Source organism: Callorhinchus milii, unplaced genomic scaffold (genome assembly GCF_018977255.1).
Source record: "Callorhinchus milii isolate IMCB2004 unplaced genomic scaffold, IMCB_Cmil_1.0 Scaffold6, whole genome shotgun sequence".
In the NCBI taxonomy this organism is placed as follows: Eukaryota; Metazoa; Chordata; class Chondrichthyes; order Chimaeriformes; family Callorhinchidae; genus Callorhinchus; species Callorhinchus milii.
The window spans coordinates 21090465-21113865 of record NW_024704747.1 but is presented as its reverse complement, the minus strand read 5'-3'; the positions used below and the strand labels follow the sequence as shown (position 1 = coordinate 21113865).

The 23401-nt window shown below is 39.6% G+C and overlaps 1 protein-coding gene across 1 annotated transcript in view; it reads left to right on the top strand.

Moving 5' to 3' along the window:
* bard1 (BRCA1 associated RING domain 1) overlaps positions 1 to 23401 on the top strand; it is a 51234-nt gene that overhangs the window by 10746 nt on the left and 17087 nt on the right. The window contains exons 4-6 of the mRNA XM_042336510.1: positions 3358 to 4388; positions 5827 to 5907; positions 8384 to 8556. Of these exons, the coding sequence (XP_042192444.1) occupies positions 3358 to 4388; positions 5827 to 5907; positions 8384 to 8556 (1285 nt within the window). The remainder of the gene's footprint in view (positions 1 to 3357; positions 4389 to 5826; positions 5908 to 8383; positions 8557 to 23401) is intronic.

The following is a 23401-nucleotide window of genomic DNA, read 5'->3' as shown; positions in this document are numbered from 1 at the left end:
TAGGCCAATGAAGAAAAAAGGCTGGGTGTATTTTGGAGAATGCTTATATACAGTATTTGTCAAATGTTTATTGTTAATGAAGATCTTGAACCTGACTGCAGAACAAACAGATGATCCGAATGGATCTTAACAGGAACTACCATTCCTGCTATGCTGCTCATGGTGTCAGCACATCCCTGTGCAATGCTTAAGACTTGGGAAACTAATTGTTACTCTTACTAACTTTGACCTGGCGTTCCCTCATCTTTCACCTGCCCACCCTCTGCAGGTCTGCCCCCCACCCCAAGCTCAGTTGTACAGTCAGCATTGTGAAGTTCAGTGAGATGTCCTCCTGACATGAAAGGCACTATGAATGTAAATTGTATTGTGTTTTACCGAATGTCTTGGTTGAGGTAGCCACCTCTCAACTTGAGCTTGTCTGCGGTACTCAGATGACCACCTAATAGAGAATTCTATAAAGCTGGTGAAAAGCAGAATGAACAGTTATTCAGTTACTTTCAAGATCATTGCCCACTAGAAACCAGGCATCAATTTGTTATTGATTCTTAAATTTAGAATTAGTTAACAAGAAGATGTTATTTAGTTTCTTCTGCATACTAACATTTGGCAGCATCTGGCTTAAATTTTTTTGCTGTGGCATAAATCGTATCAGCAAGAAAATGGTACCGATCAACAACTCTGTCTGGTGCCACTCTTTCCTGAAAATATTCCACTTAAATCAAAATTTGCTGAGTATTTGTTAGTGGATTATCATGAAGCTACTGCCACATATTTATGGCATAATGTAAAAAACATGCTGCAGAATAATTAATGGGGCTGAAGACTGCGGCATTCAGTTTAATGCTTTTATTGTTGCAGGCTTTTGACTGAATGGATAATGATCACCTTGTCATGTAGTGAGAAGGAGAAACGCTGATTTAATATGCAGAAAAAATAATGGTACTGTTTTCCTTGTAGGTATGAACAGTCTGTACACTTAACCTTCAGCACTGATCTGCATATTATTTTGCGTTTTAAAAATAGTTTTTGTCCTGTCCGTCATCCTGTGTTCTGTCATCCTTAGAGCTTTAAGAGACTAAGCTGCTCGTATTTTTGAAAAAGATCTTTTATTTGTGCTTTATTATGATTAAATGTGTGTGATTACAGTCATTACAGCAGATCATTAGAAGGTCTTGTCTGATCAATGCTTAGCATTCATTGCTAGTATTAGGACAACAAAAGTTGTTGATTTACAGCAAGCAGCATACAATTAGCTTTAAAATTGGTGTCTGGATTTTCTTGGTTTGGTGCAGGTTGAAAGGAAATTGACTCAGCAAATCTTCATGATGTGATTCACTATAATTTTACTTCCTTGTTACTTTGTGGGCCAAATTAACTAACTACTGAACAGTCTTTCTTCGATATCAAATCTTTAAAAATAGTTATTATGGAGCCATTCAGTCACACAAATACCACAGTTTTTCAGTTATTTAGAAGGTAGTTGATAGAATGGGATTTTGAGACCCAAACTATTTCCGTTCTTCTTTGCAATCTCCCTACAAGTGGTCTCAGAAGATCTGATCTCTGTCCTAGTTTGTTCATTGTGTCATAATCCTTTTTTAAGGTAGCTACAGCAGTTTATTCTGTGTGGTTCACTTATGCATTTTGCCACAAGCTATGTTATGCAGGTGCAACCTCAGCACCACAAAGTAATTTTTGACCTATCTCAGCATTGTGAAATCCAGTTTTGTCCTGAGACACATTTGTGGCTCAGGAACAAGAGCGTGAGGTACACAAGTCGAAAAGTTAACAAACGTTACAGAATTTCCTCTGAAACATTTATTTATAAGTCTGTCGTACTCTTTCAGTAAAAAACACCAAGAATAGCACATAGACAGCAGTGAAGCTCAAACATAAACAAATCTTAGCAGTATAAAAGCAAAGCAACACGTTAGTCTGAGATTTCACAAATGTTTTTCTCAACCAATTTCTGAAAATTTGGTGAAAATGAATGTGCAACCACACAGCAGTTACGAGGAGATTGGAGACCTCATGAGGTGCAAGTTATATTCATTTAAATACATGGAAAACAGTTGGTGAGATTTGTACGTTTAATATACAAATCTACATCATTGTATTTTCACTCAAACGTATATCAATTGGGTTTTGTTCGATAATTCAGATGTATATTTTGGGTATTATTTTAGGTGACTATTTCAACAGAATATTTGAAAGGCCTGACTAGAGAACATTTTACCACATGCGTATGATGGGTTTACAACAGCAACAACAACAAGATTCCACTTATAGAGCGCCTTTCACGTCAGGAGGACGTCCCAAGGCGCTGTACAGTTGGGTCAGGACCCGAGCAGGGGGGAAGTGGTCAGGGTGAGGGGAGGGAAGAGAGGAAGCGAGGAGGGGGTAGAGAGTCGAGAGGGGAGCTGAAGGCACGGTCAAAGAGAAAGGTCTTGAGACCGGCCTTGAAGGAGGAAAGGGAGGAGGCGGCGAAGGCACTGGGGGATAGAGTTCCAGAGTCTATGGGCTGAGAGGCTGAAGGCCCGGCCACCGATGTTGGGGCGGGGGGGGTGTGGAGCAGACCGGAGCCAGAGGAACGGAGGGTACGGGCAGGTAAGTAGGGGGATAGTAGGTTGGAGAGGTAGGAGGGAGCAATGCCGTGAATGGCCTTGTAGGTCATAATAATGCACATGCTTTAATGCATATGTAAGCAAATTGTCAGCGGGAGTTATCTGATGAGACGTGCTTTCTGCTGAAATTGAGGTGGCTCATGGTTCTATGGTTCATCAATGCTGACCTAGCATTGAATCCGACATTGAATCTGATGCAAATAATGAGAGATAAAGGAAATCAGACCCATGCAATCTGCTGGCAATTTATTGTTGCCTTTTACCCTGTTACATTCAAAGTACTTGTTATTTGGTAATTCTGAACTCAGTCTAGGGTGATGTTCCAATACATTGCTGTGGAGTGCTATATTGTTGGAATGCCATTCTTCGGATGACACTAAGCCAAGGTCCTATCTCTGTTCAGATGGATAATCAAGATCCTGTGGCAGTGTTTGAAAATATGAGGGAATTTCTCCCAGTGGTTTGTTGAAGATTCCCCAAATAAAATTGGTCATTTACTTCATGGCTGTTTATGGGCCATTTCAATTGCCTGCCACGTTCGCCAAGAAAATATATAGTCACGACACGTTACACTGAATCCAGTAAAGTGCTTTTAGATGTCCTCCTGATGTGAAATAGGATATATCAACTGCAAGGATTATTATAAAAGCACATAACTATTGTCCACATGTTTAATAATTCCTGAAAATGTCTCCATTATTTGATTTTTTTGATTTTTTGGTTTTCATCTTAGATATTAAAGCAGTTCCCTCAAGTACATCAAGCAGCAGTCCTCAAAAGATGACTGATAAAAAGAGGCAAATGAGAATGTGGTTCAGCCCACGCAGTAGAAAAATGAGATGTGTGCTGGATATGAACCTCTCTATGCAAGACAAAAAGAGCTCAAGCTCCATTCTGGCTGAGGATTCATCCTCTGTGTTTGAATTTTTACCATCACCACCTCATCTCATTGGCTCTCCGAAGAAGAAAGCTCCACCAAAATCTAAGCAGACAATAAGAAAAAGGTTGGTTGATGCCAATAAAGTGTGGGGCTTTGGAAAAATAGAAGGCCAGAAAATGGAGAAAGATGATAAGGGCTGTGCAGATAATGAAAAAATAATTCCATTCTGTAGCCAACCAGAGATTTTCAGCAGTCCACGAGAAACTGTCACCGGAGAGGCTACTGAAGAATCAATCCTTTCGTTTGCACCTCCGCTGCCTGCTTCTGATGCCTCTTCTGCAACAACTTCTAAGCGGGAAGACGCATCCTTTGAGCAGTTGCACCAAACTTTTGAGCCTAAAAGTATTCTTACTCCTGTCACTGTTCCTAGGAAGCCTCATGCTAAACGATCAAGGAAACGATCAGATTCCAGTAGGGGTACTACCTCAAAAAAGAGCAGACAAGAAGACCGAGAAGCGTCCTGTCTTGTAAACCCTTCTCCAAATCGCAGTATGAAAATGCGTGAAAAGTCCAGGCCAATCTCAGAAGCAAAACTTCCAGCTACACCGGAACCCAAGCCCGGCCGGAATGAGACTGTAAATGGGGCACAAACGTTTTCTCTGACAAATATCTCCTGTCACACTCCAACTGCAAGATGCAACAGTGAGAAAAAGCAAAGAGCAGTAGTATCCGGGCCTCTGGTACAGAAATCCCCTTGTACGCCCCAAATGACACCCAAAACAAAGCTGTCTGGAAGATGTACAACACCCCAAACCCCTCCTGTCACTCCCACAACAAAAAAAAACCATAAAGGCGAGACTCTACTGCACTTGGCATCCATAAAGGTACTGTACAGCGGTAAAAGCATTCATTCCAGAAAGATTTTATTTGGGATCATTTGTAACTTATGGTGTCAAACTGTTAGTTGACAGAAAATGCTGATTAACTTAGTACAGTATCTACTATGTGTGTGCGTATATGTGCTTGAGATGTAGTGTTGATCATTTGAAAGGGAATATTGCAGCTTTAAGTCATTGTCGCTGTGTCAAAATGACAAACATTTGTTAAACCAGATTACAGTATGAAATGGCCGCAGCAGTTGCAACTCAGTAACTGTGAAGTTTATAATGGGCCATAGATCAACTAGTGCTTTGAAATTAAGGTGCAAGGTCAGATACATCACTTTAATACAATATTACTGTTCATGTTTGGTGCCAATGACGAATAATGAAAATAATCTACACTCCAGCGAAACCCCATCAAATTCCTTGTGCCCACTGACAAAATATTATTGACCAAAAATGTATTTTACTAATGTTAAATAAATCTACCTGTTTAATAGAAAAATTAACTCATTCCAACATCGGTCCCTTTAAAAATCCTCGGAAGTATTGTAAATTGCTGTTGGGAATTTTGTTTTATCGTTCCTGAAGCAATGCAGAAGTTTATAAAACGTGAAGTCAGTCTGGCCAAATGCATGTTGCTTTTTATACTCGGAAGAAAATTTAAACGAGTATCCTATGTTGCTTCAGAATTCTTGGTAGCCACTTGGCAGGAGTTTGAAACTCTTGACTCAAGTACGTATTACCCTTCTTAGAGTCTCAATTGGCTACCGCGTTTTGCCCACAAATATACAGTCAATTCACTTTACAGTATACTGTGAAGCGCTTTGAGATGTCTAGAAGACGTGATAAGGCGCTATATCAAATGCAAGGATTATTATTGTTATTAGAGTCTGAATTTGGGATCATGCCCTACAGCTGGAGTTCGAAGAAGCCATGGACATTCTGAATGTGGTGCAGCTGTGCCCTTGCATTGTTGAAAGTATTACATAAGTACGATTACATAGTCTCTATCATTAGAAAGCATTGATAAGTTCCAAGCGAATCTGTCCAGCTCGGAGAATCTATGTTAGGAAATTCAGTTCACATGATTGAGAACGGTCCAAGTTTTAATGATAAATTAGACAGGCAAGTCACACATGATCAATGCCTTGAATTTACTGCTTCCCTTTGAGCTGGTTCAATTCCTGGCAAACCCATTTACACAAAAACCTCCAGATTCGGCCCATTCATATTTAGAACAATGTCTGATATTCCACCTATGTCAGTAACAGATATTTGCACTTTAAAACTTCCCAGTCAAGAAACATTACTCCTAAGCCATTTTGTGAAGTATACATGAAAAATGCACTGGATTTGCCTTTTATCTAAACTGAGTGTTCTGCATAATCCTGTCTGTGTTGTACAATGCTAATGTGCTGAGTGCTTTACTGTGATCCAGGGTGACGTGGGAGCAGTGGAGCAGCTATTAGAGAATGGAGCTGATCCAAATATCAAAGACAATGCAGGATGGACACCACTGGTGTGTATTTCTTATTCAACACTGGTACCTTGTAAACATGGAGCAAATGTTTCATATTGGCAAACTTGTGATATTCAACACACCAATTCATTTCATATTCAATGTATGTAGTATAAGATTCCCTTATGGACTGCTGAGTAACTGTGATTGGGAGGGGAAAATTTAGCCTATGACACCCCTACTCTTTCTACCCCCACCCCCCCACAAGCACAGACACACGCACACTAGAATAGCCTGTCATGGAATCAAAACACAGAAATGCCCACTTGAATAAGTGTTGCAACCTGTGAAATTGTACCCCAGCAAGGGATCGTGCCTTTCGGTGTGTAGGATGGAAAGAACAGAGGAGAAAATTGACTAAAATCATGTAAATAGAATGCAGAGTGGCAAGCACAGAGATGTGCCAAGTATCTGCACTCACGCATTAGTAATGATTTAATTACATGCATACTATTCAATCTACTGAGGGAAGATGCTTACAATACCCTTTCTACTACCCATGACAGCTATTAGTTTTTTATTTGCCCTCAAAAAATGTGTAATGTAATGCTCTGTAGTATCCTATCTGCTGGCTTCATCTCTTTTTTTCCCTGAAGCCGTGAACAAGAGCACAGAATTAACACCAGTGGGTTTCTCAGTAATAGCAATCCTGATGAGTTTCACTGACCCTACGTATATTATCAGAGACATTACGATCCAGTTCATGAAGCCAGTCCACTGTGGCTCTAAGCGGGGTACCTCAATCAATGAGTCAGTGACATCTAACCCAGTTGTCTCAAAGGTCTAGTTTCGAAAAGGATGAATGTAATGCTCATTGTTAGAGATGGTCTTAATTGCTCTGGAGTAGGATGTTGTCTCTTGTCTGAGAAACTGGTTTCAAGTAGCAAAAGAGCAGATGAAAATGGATTATCTGTTTTTTTTAGTGTACAAAGATGGCTCATTTCAGTGTTAATTCGGGCCCTTGAAAAATTAAGTTTCAAAATATGACATTTACAATTTAACATGAGGAATAGCCAGACATTTTATGCAGTAGGTGCTTATTTATATAGTCTTCCAAGAAGCACAATGAGTTATTTCAAGTAAATAGTTAGAAGCAAGAATATAACCTTCCAGGCTTGTCTCAACCACATGTTTTACCTTATGCCTGTTGGTAACAGCTGCTGGCCTGCATCTAAAAATGTTTCCTGTCTGTCCTCATCTGGATGATTGGCTTTTGAGAGAATGGTCTCAACACGGAGCAGGTCTTGACTCAACCAAACTACCTGTTGACCTCAGAAAATCCTATTTCTAGCTGCAAAAGATGCATCAGATTAGAGCAACTGAATGAGCACTTTTGCTCATGTTTGAGTAAAAAAAGAGACTTTCAGTAGAAATAATTTCAGAGACATTAACTTCATTTTAGTTTGTGAAGAATATATCCTGGAACTGCCAGGGAACATCTCATCATAACACACCCTTTGAGCAGAGTATTTTAAACAATCTACAGACCAAATGATTTAACAACCAACTCACCAGTATCCTTATTTTGTATAGATTTATTTATCCACCTTTTTAAACTTTATTCTAAATGTGGTCATTCAACAGAAATCTAATGCTTGAAAGAATTCCTTTTACCTCTCAATGAGGTGATTAAAACTGCATTTGTCAATTTGTCAGAGACGCTGTACTTTTCAACAAAAGGAATTTAACCTCCGCTCTGAGAATATTACTTTATTTAATTCAAGCAATATTGCAGATTTTCTTTTCACGTAGAAGGCTGCAAGGTGTCGAAAAATATTGTAGATTTAGAAATCTGTTTAGTACTCTACATTTAACAGTTTTATGACAATTTGAAGTGCTCAGCTTATTTTGCTTTGGAAGGTAAATTGCATGACCTGTGCTATTGCAAATAGAAGTTTTTTGGTAGAAAATAATTCAAAACTCCCCCCCACCCCTGCCCTGTTGAATTTTTGCTTAAGGCATTGTTCTTTCCTCCCCACACTTTGTGTCTTAAAATATGCACATCTGAGTTAATGCTGTTGTATTATTGGCCTCTAGGAGCTGGGGCTAATAATCCATCGGTGACTGCACTTTTTATACCTGAAATGTCAGATACCAGTTCAGTATCTTTCTAAGCGACGCTGCTAAAATCAGCAATGTAAGATGGGAGAGATGGCAAATTGAGTTTCAGCACTGGGGCCCTCAGGGTGTTGGTTGGAGGGGGATTGCTTGATACCCATTAAGAACTAAATTTTTGCGCTGAATTATACCCTGGAGCTACAGAAGGTAAATTTGCACAAATTCAGGTACTTTTGATTTACAGATTGTCTGAATATCCAAACAGATTTATCTTAGATTTTTACGGCTAACCCTTCTCGATGAAGCCTTTGCTTCATTCGTTGTAGGGGCCTTTGTATTGTGCTCCATGCTTTTACTCACTTTGCATTGCTATCATCAATTTTACTGGTAATTTCTAAGTATGGTTGTGTTTTCCTAGCATGAAGCCTGTAACCATGGTCATGCAAAGGTGGCAGAGCTACTGCTGCAGTATGGTGCTCTGCTGAATACACCTGGATACCAGAATGATTCACCCCTGCACGATGCAGTCAGGAACAGACATGTTGATGTTGTCAAACTGCTGATCTCACACAGGGCTGCCCAAGAAGTGGTGTAAGTACTGTACTCAACCAAAATAGACTTGAGATCTGTTAACTAAAGCTTCCTAACCTATATTTTGCCATGTGTCTAGACTTAACTTTTACGCTTCACTAAAAGAATGTAATCGTTGCATTAGTGTTGTACTGAAGAACTTATCACTATTCGAAAAAAGAAGGGAGTTTCTTCTAGTGTTCTGGCCAACAATCAACAACAACAACAAAAAAAATTACATTTATAGAGCGCTTTTCACGTCAGGAGGACGTCCCAAAGCGCTGAACAGTCAAGGGTTGGGACCCGAGTATGGGGGAGGGGGCGTGTAGGGGTGAGGGAAGGCAGAGAGGTGGGAGGGGGACCAAAGGCACGATCAAAGAGAAGGATCTTGAGACCGGCCCTGAAGGAGGCAAGGGAGGAAGCGAGGCAAAGGGACCGTAGGATGGAGTTCCAGAGTGTGGGGGCAGAGAGGCTGAAAGCCCGGCCACTGATGGTAGGGCGGGTCCGGCGGGGGACATGGAGCAGACCGGAGCTCGCTGAACAGAGGGAGCGGGCGGATTGGTAGGGAGTCAGCAGGTCAGAGAGGTAGGAGGGGGCAAGGCCATGGGTGGCCTTGAAAGAGGACGAGGATCTTGAATTCGATCCTCTGAGGGATGGGGAGCCAGTGGAGTCAGGCGAGGGTGGGAGTGATGGGGTCCCGGTGCCTGGTGAGTGAGAGTACATGAGCTGTGGAGTTTTGGATGATCTGCAGCTTATGAAGGGAAGAGTTGGGAAGGCCGATGAGGAGGGAGTTTCCTTAATCGAGTCTTGATGTGACAAAGGCATGGATAAGGGTTTCAGCAGCCTGAGGGGTGAGACAGTGGCGGAGTCTGGCATTGTTGCGGAGGTGGTGATAGGCAGTGCCAGTCATAGCGCGGATGTGGGGGAGAAAGGACAGTTCAGGATCAAACAAGATACCCAGGTTCCTGACTGGCTTAGTGAGGCTGAGTGTGCAGCTGTGGAGGTTGATGGTGCCACAGGGCCTGAGGCGCGGAGGCGCTGGCTCGAGCCAATCAGAAGGGCCTTGGTCTTGCTGACATTGAGTTGGAGAAAGTTGTCCCTCATCCAGGGCATGATGTCGGACAGGCAGTCGGTCAGGATGCCAATAGTCCTGGAGTTGAGGGTGGAGGCAGAGAGATAGAGTTGGGTGTCATCCGCATACATATGGAAATTTACCCCGTGTCTGCGGATGATGTCACCAAGGGGGAGCATGTAGAGGGTGAATAGGAGGGGACGGAGCCCTGAGGAACACTGCAGTGTTCCCCCCAGAATAATTGTTTGTGGGACGTTGCTATGTGCAACTGGCTGCCATACTTCACCCACAAAATACACAATCAAAAGCACTTCATAGAATTTCCTGTGGAGTGCTTGGAGACGTCTTGACGACGGATAGGTGCTATATCAAATGCAAAGATTATTAAGAATTTAAATTTACATTCAGCCATTTAGTTACATTAGTAGCAGTTAGAACAAATAGAGTAATAATTTATCATCATGCCTTTACTGAAAATTAATCTAGTTCCATGTTTGATGAAAAGTATCCTTACGGCAGTGTTTGTTAACCAGTATATTTGACCATGATCGTACAACTAACAAAAATATTACTGTAGTTTAAAATGAGTTAGAGAATCTTAATGCAAGACCAGATTTGGGACTATTAGAAGGGAAAGACAAAGATATTATCTCCCTCCAAGAAAACACAGTGAAATAATCGCAACAGCACAAAATGGAAAACTTAAGTAAGCATAGAACTGTCGCTTGGAATTATAACGCTGATCTTTATGATTCTCCAGTTGCACACCAAAACCCTTTCCACTTTGGTATAAGAAATCATCAAAGAAAACGCCATTATGTTTTAGGTGTACTTATTTAAGTGATAGGAAAGGCAACATAGATGTGAGAATAAGGTGATAAAGCCAATCATCCATTGCACAGAAAAATAATTTTGGGATTTCATTGATACACAATTCCTGCTGAACGAGTTCAATTTTGCATGTTTTCAATCTGACGAAACACACAGTTTGTCTTTAGTTTCGTTAGGTGATTGGGGGAGGAAGTGACAGCCTTAGTATCATGTTTTAGTTTTGTTATGTGAAGAACAAATCCCTTGATAATGTGGATTTTGTCAGATTGGTTGAAGACTTCATTGAGAGCTTGGGCAGCAATGCCCTGTTTCCTTTGTGCCCAGTGGCCTAGCAAAGGCAAACAGTATGACTTAGGAAGTCCCAGTATTGTGCAAATGTTTTTACAATAGCCCATTAATAACTTGATCAATTTCTAGCTTATTGTGCTCTTAAATAAGTATTTGCCTATAAAAACAGTCACTATACTTGACAGGTACAGTTTTAGTTTTGATGTTGTAGGCTCAGTAATCTGCAAGCTAAGTGCACCAGCCAAACAATCATGAATCTTAATAATAATAATAATCCTTGCATTTGATATAGCACTTTTCACGTCGGGAGGACTTCCCAAAGCGCTTCACAGAACACACTGTAAAGTGAATTGACTGTATTTTGTGGGCGAACGCGGCAGCCAATTGCGCACAGCAATGTCCCACAAACAGTCGTAGATTGAAAATGACCAATTTTTTTTATTATTGTTTTTGGTTTTGGAGGGATTATTATTAGGTGTGTGGAGTAAGGAAACTTGCCCAAGGTTTCGCCTCTGCCTGGAATTGAACTCAGGTCTCTCCTTGCAAAGCGAGTGCTCTACCCACTGAGCTACAGGACTCCACCTTGTTGCTCTCCTGAGCTGCTGGAGAAAGCCTTGGTGTTTCAGTGCTAATGTTCACACAAAGATGCAGCTTAATGTGTGATTTACCTGGAGCGGTATTAACAAGGAATAATTTATATGAGTGCTGAGAATTGTTGTACAGCACCCATTAGATATAGAGCTATGAATAGTTGGGAGTGAGTAATGAACCTGATCCAATCCCTGAAGACATAATTTCAGCTGTTAATTCCTTTTCTACCATCCATTTCTGATTTTTTTTTCTCAGAAAATCAAACTTACCAGTATACTCATTCATAATCCCACTCAGGCCATAAATCAGTTCCAGTGTCCTGAAAACTACTCTTTAATATTTGGATTGAAACATATTTATTGAGACCAGAGGCTGGATTGTGCAGTGCACCTGTGATCATGTATCACTGTAATTTTCATTCCAGTCACAGGATCCCAAATTAAATTTGCTTGTGGCTTTGTCATTAAAATCTTTCAAATTTGCAAAGCAAAAAAAAAGGGATGCATTATATTGCAATCCTTGTTAGTCAATATTCCAATCACTGGCAAAATAACACTAAAAGAACTGAATGTTTTTGAAGAAGGATTTTAAATCTGAATTTCAAGCATTGATGGTGACATTTATTTTTCCTGCAAATTTGTACTGGAAACCTTTACAAATGTTTCTTGTGCAGCCATTATCTGCCAGATTGCAACAGCGTGGCTGTAAAATACTGTACACAATTACAATAAAAGTCATTCCATTATTTTTTTCTGTTTAACTAGCGTGCAGGGTATCCATATGGCTAGAATACCTTATTTTTATTTATTTAAGTTATGATGCCTTAAACAAGCTAATTGCTTTGTTTGTATTAACATTTTAACTAAAGGTGTCACTGAAATGCTTACCTTGAAGGTTTGTATGTTTAAAAAATTATATTATTGCATCATGTGAAATAGCCCAACTATTTGAAATGCGGATTCCAAATTTCAGTTGTGACACATTGAGGAAAAAGTTAAATGTCATTGAAACCTATTTTAAAAATGAGAATCCCTGTGATTTATACCCACTAAACATCATCAGCGTGGGTTTAAAATTAGTTTAATGAATTTTAATTATGTAGATTATTTTAAGCGAAGTATGTTACAGCTGCTTAATTAATTCAAAGTGGGGTTTTATAAAATAATTTTAAACATTAGAGGTTTTAATTTTCAATTTTAAAATGGATCCGGTTTTCTGTAGAATGGGACATCCCTGATGCCAGTGAATGCTCTGTGAATGTTGCAGTTGCTGTGCTCTGGGACGCTACCCTACATGAGGGGTGCTATATAAATGCAAGTTGTTGTTACAAAGAGCATCTAGAGGGGCTAAGGCAGCCACACTGGCAGTAACCATGTTTTGACTGCTGTTGACCTTGTTTACACCGCTGTTTTAAGATGTGCATCTCACCTTTTACTGCTAAATGTTTGAAATCCATCATAAAGATTATTCTTTTTGTAACTTTTTTTCTGCCAGTTTTCTCCCATTCCATGTCTCCTAAATACATTAATTCCCTGACGGCTTTGATTGCTGGGTCTCCCTCGGGCACCTTGTTTAAGTGTCTATTATTCATATGTACATACGCTTGCTGGTTTCCAATTTTAATCAATAAAAATCAGTATTCGTTGGGTTTTTCAATTTTCTCTAAATCGAGGAAAAAGAATTGCCATTGTTATGCGTTGGACTTCGCAAACTCCTGCTTGTCGGCCTCTCCAACTCCTCTCTCCATAGGCTGCAGATCATCCAGAACTTTGCAGCCCGTGTTCTCTCCTGCACCAGGCTCCTTGACCCTATCGCCCCCATCCTCGCCCGACTCTACTGGATTCCCATCACATAGAGGATGCAGTTTAAGATCCTGGTCCTCACCTTCAAAGCCCTCCATGGTCTTGCTCCCCCCTACCTCTGCAACCTCCTAATCCCCTACCAACCTGCCCACTCCCTCCGCTCAGCAGGCTCCGGCCTGCTTCACATCTCCTCCTTGCCTACCCCACCATTGGCGGGTGGGCCTTCTGCCACTCTGCCCCCACCCTCTGGAACTCCTTCCCCACCATCCCTCCACCTTGCCCCCTCCCTTGCCTCCTTCAAGACCCATCTCAAGACCCTCCTCTTCTACCATACTTTCGATCACCCTGCTTCCCCCACTCCCTTCCACCTTCCCCAATCCTGACCCCCAGCTCCGGTGAGAAACACTGTCTGTCCAGCACCTTGGATGTCCTCCTGACATGAAAGGCACTATACAAATGTAATGTTGTTGTTGTTATTGTTCATCCATAAAAACCTTCGAGGTTTGTCAAGGCACAAGGACATGTACATGGACACAGGGCAAATTCCCAAATTTAAAATGTCATTCAAACCTAATTTCTTCCAGTTCTTTGTTACATCCCTAGGGTTAACGTCTGGGCCTGGATTGAAAAGAAATACAACTAGAGAACATTTTTCCTTTATGATTTGTAATATATAAAATTAAATTTGTGGAATCAGGCATTTAGGTCTTTAGATTTTGTAGACCTGAGGGCGTGACATATACAGTTTACCAGTCAGGACCAACTTTTTATTAAACAAATTAATTTTGAGTAAAATGAAATTACACATGACTGCAATAATTTCTTTCCTCCCACGCTTTGTTTTGCATATCTGCTTCAGGTCTACTCACTGCATGCATCATGCTTCCCTGCTTGCTTATTCTCAATTTGAGAAATCTCTGAATAGTTTTCTCTCTTAGTGTTTCTTTTTCTGAAGTCATGTGAGAATAATATGATGTTTCTACTCTTTTCCCCCGCCCCCCCCTTAAAGTCTTGGCTAGAGACCAACCTTTGCTTTTATTTCTCATCTGTCCAATGAGAGGTTTTCCTGCTTGATCTCATTTGTTTGGAACTGGTCTAAACGCAGCTTGTGGGAATCAGTTTTCTACCCATTGATTGATCTAATTTTAAAATATATATATTTTATGCCACTTTAAATGCTTCACTAAACACCTGTTTTGGACTTCAAAATGTGTGTTTCCTGTTGGGGTAAAACTGCACTTCTAGTCAGTCTGCAGTGGAAGTGTAAGAAGAAGCAAAAACACTGCATTAAAAGGTTATTCTTGGGCCGGAGGATATGGTAGTCATGTGATGGTCTATTTCAAGCGTGCAGGTCAAGGCGAGCCTCACATGCTCTCAAATGATCAAGGAAAAAGCATTAGACAACTTCCATGAGTGCCAGTATTTTTCCAGCTCATGTCCTGAAATCTTAGTATCAAGTGATGCTAGAGCAGGTGTTTCAGAGTTTCTGACTGCAAATACACAGGTCTTTTCTTAGACTTTTGTCATTTGTTTCTACTGGCACCTTAACTAGGAAGGAGTGACGACTGACATTGGAATTTGATATGCTTCCATTACCTTGACTAGCGGTGTGGTACCAAGTATGTTCTTGAGAGATCATTCGACTTCTCTGCTTCATCTGGTACACATGGACCAGGTGAGCTGTCCTTTTATATTATTTCAGGGCAGGAATACGAGGAAATACTGCCTCTAACACTGATATGTTTTTTGCTTCTACGATACAAAAAAGATGCTATAAAGCACTGTGTAGAATTTAAATTATGCTGATGTATTGCCATTGTTTATATAGAAATTTCAACAAGAAGTTCCACTTCCATTTCCCATACCCTTTCATATTGTCAAGTCTTAAGCAGAATAATATTCACACAGTTTGTCCCAAATTCCTCTACAAAACACACAGTCACTCCACTTCATAATATATCCTGTGAAATACTTTGGGATGTTCTCCTGATGTGAAAGGAGTGATACCAAATGCAAGAATTATTACTAAAGTTGTTAGCGTTCTCTTATTGGGGAAAACATCTTAATTCAGAGGCTGAGTACTGACTGAGGCCTGAATAGTGTTCCAGCTCTTGAGGTGCGTTGATCATGTGGTTGGGATACAGGATGTCAGAATGATGACTGCTCAGCCAAGTGTCAGCAAGATGGAGATAAGTCCGTTAGATATATCTCCTGAGCGGATATTCTCTGCCATTGTAGCTGGACTGACCATCTTCCTAAGGTGGCTTTTACATTAAAATAACTGAGCGCGCTCTGTGTGACCAGCTCAAAATGTAATCCACTTGTCTTTAGCCTCGCACTGATTTCTTCAAACTGTCACCAGCCAAGTAGTGAACTCTTCAAGTATGTATAATAACAAGCTTGCTTGATAATCACAGAGAGCCCCGGGGAAGCTTGCAGAATTACAGTCTTTGCTTTATTTTGACAAGGCTGTGAACTGAAGCATGATTTGTAATTTCTGTGCTTTATTTCTGATTCTACTTGTGCTTTAAAGTGATGGTAATCATTTTTGCTCATGTTCTGTAAGTTAGAAATGTAAAGGCCATTCAGTACCATCATTTATTTTCCTTGAGAATCTAGATGAATGCAGCACCTACTAAGTTTGAAAAGATAACAGTCAGGATAAGTCGAGACATGGTTAGGGGATGCCAAGTGTGGGTTTTTAAAAGCTGTTACACACAAGCCTTTCTGTGTGTAGGCTTTTTCCAATTAATAATTCCATGTTGGAGGGGCAAGGGGGTAAAACGCGATATTTGCAAACCAGATTTGTTGCATTAATTGCAAAACCAAAGGAACACATTTTAACGCTTTAAGTTTTTAGAAAGATTCCTGACATTAAGATTCCCTCTTTAATAAGAGTAAGATACGTTTGATCAACTTGTGACATTGGCTGTGAAGGTTAACTAGTCTTACTACTATTCTTTCTCTTTTAACCAAACACAACTTTTTGGGAAGAGTTTAAAAACTCAGATTAAATGCTATAGACCACTGAACCTATTAATTGGCCATCTGGCTCAGCAACACAAATTTTTAATCTCGCAACAACAAACTCCTCCTGTAGTTTTCATATTGCACCATATTGACCACATTTCATACTCTGCTTCACATGCATATGTGGTAACATCGCTTAAAATTCACACACCGACTGGCATTTACATACCTTTGAATATCCAGCAGCATTGCTTTTTATTTTTGTTTTTCTATCTATTGAAAAATGCTTTTGTGTTGCATGAGATTTTATTTTCATTTTGATCTGGTGGAGAAATATTGTTGTATCTTAGCATACTTAAAATTCTGTGCACCTGCTTTCTGTTGATCTGCCTTGGGCGCACAGCGCTTCTAGATTTATTCAGAATTCCACATTATCAGCACTGCCAAAGCTTTCTGTAATGTAACTTCACACATGAAAAAAAACAGTGTGCCAGGAGAAATCCTTTTTTTAATTTTAAGTGGTTTATAGTAATAGTTCGATAAAAATAATATTGATATTTTTAATCCTGTTGGTACTGAAAATTTCGAGTAGTCTGTGGTGTTAAACCCGTGGAAATTCTGCTTCAGCGTTAGTTGGAGCAAGATGGAATCAGTTTGCACAGGGAAATTTGGTACTTAAATTCATATGGGAATATGCCTTGCATTTTTCCCTAACCTGGTTTATATCCCTGTTGATCACATCTGTTTCTAGGATGAAATTCAAGCAGTGTATTTTCTAGGTTAGCAATTGTAGCAGATCTGGAATCGCAGTCTTGGGGTTGCATATGTGGGGGTCACTGAGAGTTGGAATCAGTACTGACTAAATAAAATGTTTCCCTTTCAACAGGCAGACATGTGCACTTTTCAGCATTTCAGCATCACCCTGTTGTTTTAATGATGAGATGATCCTCTTTGTATTTAAAAGTAAAATGTGGAATACAGTGTCGACATAACTCAGTAAAGGGCAAATAACCATATAAGGTTCAGAAATGCCTTTTCTGAGTTGTTGCTGAAGCACTTCCTTAATGCTGTGCAAGTTTTGGAATTAGACGATTAATATGGCTTAGCTCAGTGGTGGGCACTCTCGTCTCTTTGAGTGAGAAGGCTGTGGGTTCAAGCCTCACGTCAGGAGTTGGAATCACATAGTCTAAGTTGACACTCCAATGCAGTATTGGATGGGTGGGGGGGGGTGCATTATTGGAGGCGCCATCCTTTGGAGGAGACGTTAAACTGAGGTCCAGTCTGCCTATTTTCAGGTGGATGTTAAAAGTTCCCATGGCACAATTCGAAAAGAGAAGGATGTTTCTCCCAGTGTACAGGCCAGCAATACCCGAAAATTATTTTAAAATTGGTCTTTTACACCATGTCTGTTTGTGGGACATTGCTGTGTGTAATTGGTAGCCTGAAATCATTGTAGTTTTAGCCTTAAAAGATTGTTATCATTATACACTGTAGATTTGGAAAACTCATGAAATTGGCCTTAACTTGGAACCTGATTTTCCAAGTTCTTTTTAAAACCATGTAAATCTCCTAAATATTAACCTTGCAATGTATATCTAGTCATCAATATCCTGTCTCTTAGACTTTGCAATGTGTTCCCACCCATACAGTAATATTATTTCTGAGTACTAATGATCACTTGGTTTAGAGAAGGCAGGGATTTAAATCACAGCGTTTTCCACCTTGAACAAGAGAAATCTGCCTGGCTGCTTCTTCACTGCGTGATATTACAAATAGCATTCATCCTCTTATTTGTCAGGCCATTTGTGCCATTTTATAGCCACCTTTTTCAGAAGCTAATTTAACTATTATAGGATGACCAGGTCACACCTTGTGTATACTTCATATGGCATGATGTAGTTGCAACTAATTGGGTGAAACCGAGCTGCTCCGATGGTGCTCTGAAGGAAAAAGTAAAGCAAACTGACTTGCCAGACACTGATGTTTGTTTGCAGAAGGGAACATCTTGCTAGTACATTAAAAAGCATTTTTATCTCAAGAGCCTAATGATTATTAGGTACAAGTTTAATGAGGGATAAACACATAATTTTAAAAAATATCTTCTTTGGTTACTCAGCAACAATTAGAAATGTTAATAACTCTAATGGCTTACAGTATAATGAAGGGATTAAAACGAGTACATTGGATTTTTTTTCTCTAGTTTGAATCAGTGCCGTGTACAATATCACCCCAAGCTGCATTTAGTTATTGATAATAATATTAAAATCGCCAGTGCAGACAGAAACTATTTGAAGCACATACCTTGCGCAGTTCCATTAATGGGCAAAAGCAGGGGGAAATGATCCAGAGCAGCAAGGCTTATGAACCTGCATCACGAAAAGTATTGTGGGCTGAAAACAATTGGATCTGCTGTAATTGGAAATGGACTGTTTCTTTTCCAACCATCTGGAGCAGCTGTTGTGCATGACATGGGCATTTTACTAGGTATGTGACTGGAACCAAACTACCAATCGCTGTGGAAGTGACATGTAAAAAGCACAGAAATCAAGGTAAACTATTAATTGCATTCTCAAGCCAATTGAGTTTTTAAATCAAAACTCTAAAAAGTGCAAGGTGTCTACAGTTTCTATCACCATAGTGATTATTTTACAAGAGAATGTGAAATTTTGTACTACAGGGGACAATTAGTAATGCGAAACCTGCCAACATTACTGGCACAAATGTGCACTTCAGGTGTAGTTTGATGTTTGTAGTATTATAGTTTTTGGTTTGCTGATGAGGCTGTTTCTTGCTATTAGCCATCAGACTAGTTCCTTTCATGAGCTGCTCCATGGTCTTTAATTTAAGGAAAAATCTCTTTCTGATAAATAGTCAGTTAAGAAAAAAATAAATTGGTATAGATTTTCCTGAAAGACTATAAATAAATTGATGGAATGTTTTCAGGCACTTATTGACTGAAGTGTCTTGACTTAAGAGCTCAGTGGTTAGGGTGCTCACCTCAAGAGACCTGGGTTTGATTCCTGGTTGGGCAAAACCTTGGGCAAGTTTCCTTACTCCACACACCTGATAATAATCCCTCAAGAAAAAAAACAATGATAAATTGGTCACTTCAATCCACGACTGTTTGTGGGACACTGCTGTGCGAAATTGGCTGCCGTGTTTCGCCCACAAATATACAGTCAATTCACTTTACAGTATATTCTGTGAAGCGCTTTGAGACGTCTAGAAGACATGGAAAGCGCTATATCAAAATGCAAGGATTATTATAAGTGGCTTTTGCAGAGAAATTCTTTGGATTTGTGACTGTGTCAAGTTCTTCCAGCTCCACAGATCTCAAAAAACAGAATTAAAAACAGTAGTGTAAAGGAAGAAAGCTGGAATGAGGTAAGAGTAGAGCTTAAATCTTATGGTGCTTTAAGCACTGAAAATCATTCACAATTTTCAAAAGTAGGTGGCTTTTTATTGTCCATCAGCAGAAATTTAAAAAAAATATTTAATACTTTTAAAATTACATTTGAAAACCATGAATGTTTATTTTTGGACTAGATTTCTATTCATTTAATAACTTACCGCAAAAACAGGTACCCTCAAGATTAGCTACTGATGATTTTGGTATGAATGTTAGCTCTGTCTCATTAAAGAACCAGGTAGAGAGCTCCTTTTGTCCATCGCTGTTGTTTTTAATCCAACTCTCGGGAAAAGCACCACATATTTACAACCTGCATCACTATATCAGGAGAGTTTAAAGTAATAAGGAAATGTGTTCTATAACTGGACATAATTATGAAGCTATTGATTTCTATCCAATGAAGCACTTTTCACTTAATCCTTTGACATTTGAAGGTTTTATTCTATATCTCAAGTGGTTTGGTTACTTGGGCAAATTGATCTATTTTGTCGTTAATAAAAGAGCCTTATTTACTTGTTTCTACCTGCTCACAGCAAAGCTAATTTGTTAGTAGGATCTCGGTGTGCACAATTTTGTGGTTGTGGTGGATTTGATTCTGTTTAGTCCTAGTCAAGACTGCATCAGTCTTCAAGTCTGTCCATCCCTATTGCCACTCTTTTTTCACTTTCAACAACCCTGTGTGTTAGACCACAGAATAGTTTTATAGTTTCACCCTGAGAAGACTGTCCAGTTGACTTGGAATGGTTGCCTTTCCCAGTATGAGTTCAATCATTTTTCTTTGGCTATCTTAAATATTGCCTCCCAACAACCGATATCTTTCAAAAAAAAATGCAGCCCATTCAAAACATTTTCTTCTTTTTTCGCCTACAAAATAGTCATTACACCTTACACATTACATAGTATATCCTATGAAGCGCTTTGAGACGTCCTCCTGTTCTGAAAGATTCTGTATCAAATATCAAGATTATTAATATTAATTTACTGGTTCCACATATCCCCCATTGCATGGTATCTTTATTTGCACAAAGCTTGTGTACAAGCAGCATTGATTGTCTTTGGTGAGGGAGGAGTTGTCTTTGGCAGGAGAAATCATAAACTATCACTAATTTTTAGAATTGATGAGACACCTCTGTTACCTCGCAGCTTGGTTTCCCAGTGGTACCGATTTGTAAGAGTTACTAAATCGTTCACCTAAATAACAAGAAAAAGTGGAAAGAAGATGCAGGAGCTAACCAGAGGAAAACGTAAGCGAGGAAGATGGAATACATTATTACAGTGGCTGTCCCTCAGCTATCTAGCTACTTGTCTAGCTGTTGGAATGTATTTGAATCTAACTAGATTTCTAAATAACTCAAATTGGAATTTTAAAATTAAACTAGAACTGCTCCCTTATATAGATAGTTCCCCTGTAGGATTCCTCCCTGGCTTTTCTTGAATCTGCGAGACCAGCTTCATTGTTCCACTTCAGTTTTTCGTAGCGACATGTATTTTCTGCTTCTTTACACTTCACTGCAGAAAACATTCAGAACGTTTGGATGATATTTATTTCAGAGCGAGTCTCTCTCCCTGCAACTTAGAGATGTGCAGTATGTTAAGTTGGCCCACTGGGAATTTTTATTGCATATAGAATGTTGGTTAACTTGATTCCAAACACAAATGAGGCTTTTCGTTTTAAATCCTTCGATTCCTACGCCTGTTGCAGCTTCCTTCCCCACATCCTTTCTGAAGGCAGTGGCTAATTTGGAGGGGTTGTTCCCTGACAAGTAACAGTAGTCTTGAGCTAGCTTTGCATTCTCCCTGTGTCAACCTGGACAGTGAGGGTTAGGTGCCTATCTCTTACATTCACTGCTTGTACATGTTAACATTCTGCTTCAGTATTCTGCCTTTGGAATCAGTATTTTCTTTCTGTCTCTTCCTGTAGCTCACTTCAGAATCTGCTAATCTGAGAGAAAGCTGTGTAAAACTTTTAATATGTTCGTCAGAAATTCATCAGTCCATAAAATAGCACCAAAAGTTGTTTCCTTTAGTTACACTTCACAAACCGAATGGGAAGGCATCTGTACAAGTAAAATCTGAACATAAATCCCTTTAAGGGACCTCTTCAGCTAGAATACACACAATCTTCCCCTTCATGTATATCCACTTATTTTAACATCATTATTCTGCCATAATGTCAGAATAAGGGAAACCTTAGGCAAATTTCCTTACTCCACACATCGTTTACCTGGCAATAAGTAGGAACCAAGTTGTAAGTCGATTGGCGGATCGCTTTCCGGGTGTAATAATCCCTCCAAAGAAAATAGTTACTCAATCCACGACTATTTGTGGGACTCTGCTGTGTGCAATTTGCTGCTAGGTTTTCCCACAGAATACAGTCAATTCACTTTACAATATATTCTGTAAAGTACTTTGAGATGTCTCAATGGCGTGATAAGGTGCTATATCAAATGCAAGGATTACTGTTCTATTAAATGCAAGGATTATTATTGCAAGTAAGGGCTGTCCAGCATATGCGAGATATAAGTTTGCAAAAGAGGATGTAGTTATTTTGTAAATTGTGAACCAGTATTCCCTCATTCTCAAAATATTCATCTATTTTTCTCTCAGATGTTGATGGACCTGCTGTGGATTTCCAATGTTTAGTTTTCTTTCAGATTTCTGTGCAGCTAGTCTTTTTAATTTTTACTGATTGGTATTTCTCTTTATGCCTCTTCCCACTCTGATATTCTGCAAGCCTGAAAACCATACATATTTCACAAAACCATGATTGTTTGTGTGGCCCGCACACTCTGTCAATATTTACAAGGAGGGCTTAGCTTGTACACCCCGTAGACAGAAGAACTGACCAGAAAACCCAGTACACACATGTAATTGAAGTTTGCAGACTATAAACAATAACCAGCATCACTGAGTGTTTTCAGCACTAATCCCATGGTTCAAGTGAACATAAGCTTCCCTCACACTATTATTAATATGATTGTCGTCTGAACCCCTAGTTTAGATGATGACTTTGTGATTGCTCCAAGGTATCCATCATTCTCTCAGTATTATGATACGTAGTGCTATTTATGGTTAGTTTTCTACCTGAAAACAACTTTTTTTTCATTCTGCTTTTTCTTATCTTGGGAGAGAACTAGTGCCTGTGAGTAATATTGTTTTTGAGTGAAAGCTTGGGAGAGCCGTGTACTGTATGGTATGTTAGAGGGTGAAAAACACAATTACAAAAAAAACTAGTTTTACAGAGAAAATGATACAGCTGTGTCTTTTCAGAAAATGGTTTTACTCCTGTACAAGGACAGTTATGAGAGAGGTTGGCATTGAAGGAGTCCCACTTGAATTCAAATCCCAGTTTCTTATTTTTAAACTGGCAATGGTGTGTTTGAGTTGGGGGTTAAAGGACAGAGAAACAACCAATAGCCCTCGGGTGAAAAGCACATTCATAAATTCTGTGTTGGTTTAGTTCTTTTCTCAAAGGTGTTGTGGGGTCCAACTTCATATTTGTGGGAAATCAGGTTGACAATTGGTTCATTGTCAGCCATGCTGCAAACCTGTTTATTCCTGTTTGTGGCAATGAAATCGAGCACTTTACTAACCTTATTTTTCATTGAAAAGCTGATCTTGTAACCTGTCGGAGCAAATCTTTCACTGTGACATGTACTCTATAAATGGAGGTGGCTTGGTACATTCCCTTTAGTCTGCAAAGAATTGCAAGGTATGAATTTATTCACCCCCCCTCCCCTCCTGTAATAAACATTACTGCTGTGAAAATAGTACTAGCTTCAAGGATAAAATCATTGCTATTAAACAGCCACCCCAAAAAATTTTCACTGAGTATCTGCTTTAGAATTAAAGAGAGCTTTACTGTGCTATCTATATTCGTCCACAAAATACAGTCAGTCCCCT